The 8,437-nt window shown below is 43.1% G+C and overlaps 1 protein-coding gene across 6 annotated transcripts in view; it reads left to right on the top strand.

The window, feature by feature from the left end:
• The first annotated feature begins 954 nt into the window (after window positions 1-954).
• Window positions 955-8,437, top strand: part of LOC140201894 (paired box protein Pax-8-like) — a 67,319-nt gene continuing 59,836 nt past the window's right edge. The window contains exons 1-2 of one of the 6 annotated variants that reach the window (XM_072266665.1): window positions 955-1,044; window positions 2,072-2,289. In XM_072266665.1, coding sequence (XP_072122766.1) covers window positions 2,265-2,289 — 25 coding nt within the window. In that variant the 5' untranslated portion in view covers window positions 955-1,044; window positions 2,072-2,264. Of the gene's footprint in view, window positions 1,045-1,115; window positions 1,477-1,591; window positions 1,748-1,838; window positions 1,988-2,071; window positions 2,290-8,437 lie in introns of those variants that run through there. The other 5 variants (XM_072266663.1, XM_072266668.1, XM_072266661.1 and 2 more) reach the window with 5 other exon arrangements.

The raw sequence follows: 8,437 nt of genomic DNA, 5'->3' as shown, positions 1-8,437 counted from the left end.
AAAGTGGCCATTGAGTGTAAGTTGGAGAGGGAAAGCGGTCTAGAGATACAGGATCAGCTGTGAATTTGGATGGCAGAGAAGTGTAAGGATGTGTGCATGCCCATAATGATGGTTGGTTGCCCTGTAATAGTGCAACAGAGTTCTAATGTAGTCAGAACCAAGAGTTTTGAAGGGCAGCACAGTAGCGTAGCGGTTAGCATAATGCTATTACAGCACCAGAGACCTGGGTTCAATTCCTGCCTCTGTCTGTTAGGAGTTCTCCCCATGACCATGTGAGTTTCCACCAGGTGCTCTGGTTTCCTCCCACATTGCAAAGGCTTTTGGATGGCGAGTGTGTAATTGGGTGGTGTGGACTAGCTGGGTCAGAAGGGCCTGTCGCCCTACTCTTAAAAAAGAACCAGTGGGTGTCCCTTCTCCCAAAGATGATGAGATCCCTAAAGACCCACACACAGCTCCAGACAACGTACATGATCCTCCCAATGCAGACCAATTCCATTAATGCTGTCAAGGGTAGGCCAAACTGTAATCTAAGCTCATTGTTAAAAAAAAACTGTTTTCCATTCAATTACTGAGCATGCAAAATATGATCTTAAAGAGATCTGTGAATGACTTGTATGTAGAAATAAGTGAACCATAAAATCAAACTCACATCCTTGACTACAGAAAGCCAACTGTCTTACTCAGTTCTACATAAGACTTTCTAATTATGCAGTTAACCCTTGTGACTGTAATGTGACCTGCAAATAGTTTATTCCTCAACATTCCGCCCTACTGGTGTCCTCAGTCACTAACACTCTTCGCGTAGTTGCTCATTTTCATTTTTAGGTCTTGCGCAAGTCATTCTTCCTTTTCTCCCCCAAATTATTAGCCTCCCTTTGCACCTCTGAGCTCCCAGGTTACCAGTCGGGTTGACTCAATGTGCGTAAGCGATGTTTGACTCATTCCCTTCTCCTCGATCCGTCACAGCCTCCCGAAGCAAAACCCTGTCTCGTGTCCGCACTGGAGACCGCAGCCTCTCCCGTGGCAGTGTACACAGTTCACAGCGTGAGTCAAGAGTCGACTCCTGATCAGTTACACCGGCACATTCGCGTCATCTCATCGGTCGTGATTCTTAAATATAATTTTCGATTGTTGGTGAAGTTTGGACGTGTTTAGAATTTATTTCGTGAAAAGAATGCAGTTGACAAGCAAGGATTAAGAATTGATACCGGGGACTCTTATTTAGCAAAATTGTTGTGAATTCTAAACTCTGGTAAGGTAGAAAAAGGAATCAAGAGGTAACCAGAAATATTCTCAATAGCTGGTTAGAAAAAAAAACTGCTTCTCACACTGGGGGCGGAGGGCCAGGCTTTTGAAGCCTCTGATCGCAAACTTTCTCTCTAGCTTCCAAATTTCAAATATCAAACATCAAACGGGACGTCTTGGAGCAGATTTGAAAGTTGGAATTTGCTGAGCCTGTGTCTTTAAACCTCTCAGGTTGGTGAAGCATGTCACTAACATACACACACACACCCCCTTCCCAAATCTGAAAGCAAGCGAGCAACCAATCGCAGCTCTCGCCGTCTGAGCAGCCCGTTCCTACACATCGTCCTGTGAATAAAAACAGGCGGAAGTTTCCGTTCTATGTGCGAGCTGAATTGAACCGCTTTTGAGAAAAGGTCCGATTCATACTCAGTGGCATAAAAAGAGCAAACGAGACTGGGCGTTAACTGGATTACAGATATGAGTGTATTCGAACGGGAGGCAGGTAAATCATTACAGCGTCCTTTCGAATCTGGCAAAGAACCAGAACGGAGATGCGTCTGATTAACTTTGAAGGCGATTTGATGGGGGAGCTTGCACAAGTAGCATTGCATTGATAGTCAATAGCCAACACCGCAATGATCAGCGGGTCTATTGTTTAAAAATGTTAGTTTATTAGGTAGGGCTCGAATAATCGCAATAGTGTGAGAGGGAGGAGGGACGGCGAAAGGGAGCGCAAAAAGAGGCAAGGAAATCGCGAGCCTTATAAATGACCTGTACATCAGACGATTCACTTTTATGCAACCTCTGCTTTCTGTTGCATCTACAGATCAATAGAGTGTAGCTGCACTTTGTTCTTCAGACGCCACTATTGGGTCCCTGGATCCATTGGATACCCTAGTGAGCCGGTTAAAGAGGAGAGAAACTCGCCGAGACCCTGGTTTGTAGACACGTCACTCCCTGTGTTACCTGCTTGGAGGACAGCGTCCAAGACCATCTTCACCTTGAAAGAGTAGCAAGGAATGTCCCATAGCACAGGACGATCAGGTATCTTCAACGCCCTCCTTTGAACACAATTTGTCCGTATGAGGTTCAGCAAAGGCCCACGCTCCTTGGCGATTCCCAGTTCACTTTTTCTAACGTGGCCCTAATGTGCAGTGATTTACAGTTGGATATCCAGCAACACAGTAGAGAAAGAACATTCTCTATGGCGTGTGAAAGGAATTGGTGATTTGAATTCACCAAATATACATTTCTGTCATAAAGTAACCAGCTGATGTTTATAGATTTATTTATACATGATTTGCGGCCTTTGCCTATATTTAGCTCTTCCGGGAGTCAGAGGGAGTAATATCTGGGCTGCTGGTTTTTAGTCATTGCAAGGGAGAATTGTTTTAAATAAGATACGCTTATTTGGACGCCGGCTACAGTGAGATACGACTGCATCTGACTGATAGATCTTACAATGAGATCTTTTTTCTCTGAAAACCAGCACTTTAAGTGACGCCCACTGTGTTAGTTTGATTACAATCAGCCATAGAATGTGTTTGCCTCTGGTATATTAGTGTAATTTTGGCACATTCGGTGACAGAAGCTGACTACTCTGACACAAAAAAATGGTTTTTAAAAATATATAATCAGTTTAGTAGGAAAGACTGGCCCTAGCATACGTCTCTATTACATCAAGTACTGGACGAGATTTGCCTTATTATGTGTATTTTTGTATTACAATCATGTACTTGGTCAGATGACACTGCTACATGGCTGTAATTTTTGTTACATTTAGTTATAGGATCTGATTGACTGTGGTGTAATAATGTGTTTTATTACACTCAAGCACTCGGCGAGATTGACTCAGGCACGTGTAATTTCCTTTATTTCCGTCAGATACAGGGCAAGATTGGCCGTGGCACATGTGTGTAATAATTTCATTACAATCAGGTCAGACTTGAGATTGCCCCAAGAACATGTGTGTAACAATTTTATACTAGGGTGTAATGATTTCGAGCAGGTACAGGGTAAGATTCACGGTGTGCAATAATGTATAAGCACCTGTAAGTGACTCGGTGTAATAATTTTATTAGACAAACCTGGGATGAAATTTATGTGATGGTGAATCGGGTTTAGTTTATTTGCACCTCTATATTCAGCTTGTACTGTTTTGGAGTCAGGTGGTTTTCTTCACATTGGCAAGGAAGTTTACCTTGCCGAGCTGCTACCGGTGAGCTCTGCGTTCTCTTAAATTAAATCGAAATTCCCTAGTTGAGTGTGAACTTAAGTATGGATTTAAAACAACCATGGCCTGAGTGCTGAATTACTGTGTGTGTGTGTGTGTGTGTGTGTGTGTGTGTGTGTGTTGGACGAGTGGGCCTCTGTTAAATGTAATCAGTTACACTGAATGAAATCGCAGTTGTTTGAAAGGTTATTCCGTTCTACACCTTCTCCTCAGTTGTTTCGATCTGTATCATATTCATGCTGTCCATCTCGGTAACTCCACAAGGAGAATTACTGCTTGCTGTGGTTCGACTGAGCCCAGACTTCTGTTGAGACTGTCGAGATTGTAACTTTATCGAAGTTTTGGAAATAGCCGATCCTTAGGGAGGGGCAAAACATAAAATCCACTCTTTTAATTTTCTGTTTCGAATCTCCATTTACTCCCTGTTTAATTATTGACCGATATACTAACAAATTATATTCAAAACCGTTGCCTTTTGCACGGTAAACGGTGGTATGTCGTCGCTTGTACAATTCTGAAATTCTCGTAAATCTTTGAGCACAAAAGTGCAAGTTTAGCCTCGACGCTAAACTGAAACCCGGGTGTATTGGAAAGCAAGTATCAAGTAGGGGGTTGGAAGAAATTGTACAAAATTAAACTTCTTTTATCACTGATAACAAATAATTTCGCATAAATGGGAAATGAAATATTTAATATAAAACCACCTCACCGGCTCCAGGAAGAGTTCCCGTTGCCATTAACATTGGCAGAGCATTTGATTACTTAAACCTGTCCAGACGCCAGGGTTATCTGCGAGTTTGCCCACCCCGAGAATGGATGTGCTTCTGTGGGGTTTGCCTGTTTAAATTGGATTTAAAAGTTGTAGTAAAGGCTGATGGATGCTTCAAATGGCGTCCACGGGTTATGTTCCGTTCTCTCCAGGCACGATTTGTTTAAGTGATCTATTATGGTATAAAAATAAGCGGAGCCGCAGGGGAGATGAGTCCTAGGTCCCTTCTTCCAGCACATTAAACGGGGTTTCCTTTGTGCCCCCCTCCCCCCCCCCCTCCCCCGCTATTCACACTCAGAACAAACGCTCGATAACACTGGCAATATAGTTATTACTACCCCTCAACTATCAGGCTCTTGAACCGGAGGGGACAACTTCACTAACCTCAACACTGTTCCCACAATTTGTGCACTCACTCTCAAGGGCTCTTCATCTCATGTTCTCGATATTATTATTAAGGTTTTATTGTATTTGCACAAATCGCTGTCTTTTGCACATAGGACATGTGTTGCCCGTCTGGCGTGCGGTTTTTCATAAAATTCTATTATCATTTTCTTGCCCGCGAGAAAATGAATCTCAGAGTTGATGTGATGACATGTATGTGATTTGATAATAAATTTACTTTGAACTTTGAATACTGGCATGCAGAGGCGTTATGCAGGCAGAGCTGGGTCAGGAGAAGCAGGCACGGAATGAGATCTGATAGAGAACGGAGGAGTAAATCCGGTTTGGGAATCTTTCAGATGTGCTCGTATCAAAACAAAACTGTCGAGAACAGCCGATTTATGAAATACTGCCGCTCACGCAGTCGACGAATGATATTACACCGGACTGACTCAATGTTAAATTGAGTACATGAAATTTAATTAATTAATTTATATTTCAATGTAATGTACTTAAATCTAGTTAAATTTTGATAGAATTGCCCGATTATGGACAGAATTACCAATCGATTCGGCCCGTTTTCGATATTTAAAAAAAAATCTATTTCGCTTTAAAGAGGCTTGCCAGGACTTTCGTGTTATATTAGGTCCACAATCAAACTCCGTTGAAGGGGTTGATATTAGCCCCAGTCTACGAAGCTTAGTCGAGTTAAACCACTACAACACTGCATCTTATTCTAAAAAGTAACGTGTCTCCATTCTCAGCAGCGGGAACGCAGTGTTCCCGGGGCGAACGTTAACTGCCCAGTCTCACTTGACGTTATTTGGGGGGGGGGGGCTTCTTTATTTTTCGCCATTTGCTAGTTAATTTGTTGCAGGCTTGTAGAATTCGACGAGGAAAATCAGTTGGTAGAAATATTCCATTTTATCGGGTAAATATCTCGTCAAGCGTTAAATGATGTGAAATCTCCAAAGACAGACGGAGAAGGTTGCCCAGGTATGTGTATTGCATATACTGCTCAGAACAGAAATTCCCAGCATCAATTCACAGCTGCTGATCCTGTTTTCCCTACAGGTTAATCCGACTGATTCAGGTTCCAAGAGGTGGAAATCTCTTCTGGACAGTCAGCTAGCTGTAAATAATGTGAATTTTAACGTACATTTTCGTAATTGCAAAATGGGTTGATTGAAACTATGCAGGTCTCTGCTGGCGGCTTTGGTGAGTGGGGAAGGCTCTTGCAACGGTTTGCTTGAACCCTGGGCAGGTGGATGGTTGCAGAGCGGCGATTCACGATGCATCTCGCCGCCTTTATTGAAGGCCGCTGCAAACTCAGGCACAAGTTATAGGTTTGCGCGCGCGCGCGTGTGTGTGTGTGTGCGCGCAGAGTTAATTGCAAAGAGCAGTTGATTCAAGAAAGTGACAGTGATTGATCTCCCGGTCAGGACTTTATTTTCCCAATTTGAACCAGACGCTCTATACTGTATTACATATATTTTAAAAATCCCATCGGTTGACAAAATCTAATGCTACTGGCAATTATTATTCATCCAATTCACTCGCATTTAGCCCCCAATTCAAGTGGGTTTATAACGAAGACACTGGCCTCGTGGCCGTTTTCCGCGATATTTTTAAATTTGCCGCTGTACTCTTTGAAGTCTGGAAGCGCGTAAAGTCACCGTCTCTAAAGAATAGAATCACAAATTATGTCTAATACTTATAAAGATAGATTAATTGTATTTGTCATATGTATATCGAAACATGCGTTGTTCGCGCCAACTCAGGTACATACCTTAAACATGAAATATCGTGAATCAGTGAGTGACAGTGAAAGATCGAACATGAACGAAGTAGATGCCGAGACAGTTGCACATGTCACTCAACTCCCGGGGGTGGGGGGAAGAGTTTGTTTCCAACATCTCGGGAAGAGGTGTATTTCGCCTTATATTTGCACATCAGTTTGTTTTATCTCCAGTCTTTGCTTCGACCAGAGCGGAAATTTGCCGCTAGGAAAGTTGATAATGGATCCAGGTGAGGCAACGAGCAACAAGTCTAGCCGTTCCAGCGGCACCGCAGTCCCGGCAGGCTGCCGCAAGCACCCGGTTTCGGGAACACCACCACTTCCCGCAGTACCAACGTGGGGCAGGATAACTCTAAGAATTTGTGTCCTTTGGAGTGAATATTCAGTTTTGTTCCCGATGATCCTGGTCACCGACAGATATATCAGACGGAAGACTACCAGGGAGACAATTTCCGATCCCCTGTCCAGTTAGTCAGTTAACTGATGAAGGGTCTCGCCGGAAACGTCGTCTCTTTATTCTTTTCCATAGATGTTGCTTGACCTGTTGGGTTTCTCCGGCATTTTGTGTGTTAGTCCGAATTTCTAGCACCTGCCGAATCTCTTATCTTTCTAGTTAGTTAACCTGCGTTTATGGCCCGGTTTATTCCGAAAATCAACAGGAAAACAACCATCGTCGACAAACATCAATATTAAACGAGAGCTGGTGTTGTAACATTGACCCGCCGTTAGTTCCCATATAAAGGCAATTTAATTTATCGAAATGATTTTAATTTAGTGACAAATTGAATCTAGTACTATATGTAGCATTGCTGAAAGTCGTTTACAGCATCGAAACAGATTCGCACTGTATAATTTATAAAATAACTCTGTAAAACACTACGACTATAATTCATGGGGTAATCTCCAATTCTTGCAACTAGTTTGGGTAGGAAATGTTTCTTGCGACATTAAATGGAAACAGTGCACATATCAGAGGTCTGAGGCGTGCGCAGCAGAAATCGATTGAACGGGTGAACGAAACGAAAGTGCAGGCTTGTGATCTTTCTCTCGCAGTCTGCTCAGAATAAAAAATAATTTCAAGTCGAGCCTCATACACGCTGGGGTATCGTGTGATAAATGTGCACGAACATATGCAAACCTCACAATTTGACACATGCACGGAAAAGAAAGATTGAAGGATCAAAAAGTACGGGAGGAGACAAGAGCGGCTTGGAGTTCACTGCTGCTCTGGATTTGAAGCGATTTCCCAGCGTTACTGGTCCTACTCTCCCAGTACCAGCATATTCCTTCCTAGTTGTGCTGCTTTGGAATTGCCACCTGTTTCCCCTTGGGCGTGCGTTCTCGGCCGATACATTGCTCTCTTCGTGGAAACCGACGACTTAAATGCCAATTTTTAAAAAAATTATATCTAAAACTAGTATACGGGGTTGTTGCCTGAAAGAGGAAATTTGGGTTATCTTTAGCTTCTAGTTCTACGCTTAACTGTCTTAAAAGTCCTATCTTTTTAACCCGTGGAGGTTAAAAATAGAGCCACTGCCGCCTCTCTTCTAACGTTCACATTTTAAAGGATTTCTGTTCGGAATAGAACAAAATCCCATTTGGAAAATTGTGCCCGCGTGTAACCGTCATGTCAGATTTACAAAAAAAGTAATCCCGACGAAGGAACAACGATTACACTACTGGTGGAAATCAGCAGATGTTGGATGGGAGTGGGGCGGGGGGAATGGACAGGGGGCATTTCGGGCGGAGACTCCGCGTCAGGACCCGAAATACCGATTGTCCACATACACATGCTCCCCAAGCCACTTAAATTCTTCCAGCATCTTGTTTGTAACTTCCGATTCCAGCATTGCACTCTTTTGTATCTCCAATAGGCAGTCTTTTTGGCTGACATTTGGACGGTATTAGCCGCACGAACCGGACAGTCCTTTCGGTGTCATGATACCCACTACACCCGTTGGAGATCACTGAAATAACTTGGCCGGACACCGCATATAGAGAAAAAAAC

This window comes from Mobula birostris, chromosome 8 (assembly GCF_030028105.1).
Source record: "Mobula birostris isolate sMobBir1 chromosome 8, sMobBir1.hap1, whole genome shotgun sequence".
In the NCBI taxonomy this organism is placed as follows: domain Eukaryota; kingdom Metazoa; phylum Chordata; class Chondrichthyes; order Myliobatiformes; family Myliobatidae; genus Mobula; species Mobula birostris.
Note: the sequence above shows the minus strand (reverse complement) of the source record. Positions and strands in the feature narration are given on the sequence as shown.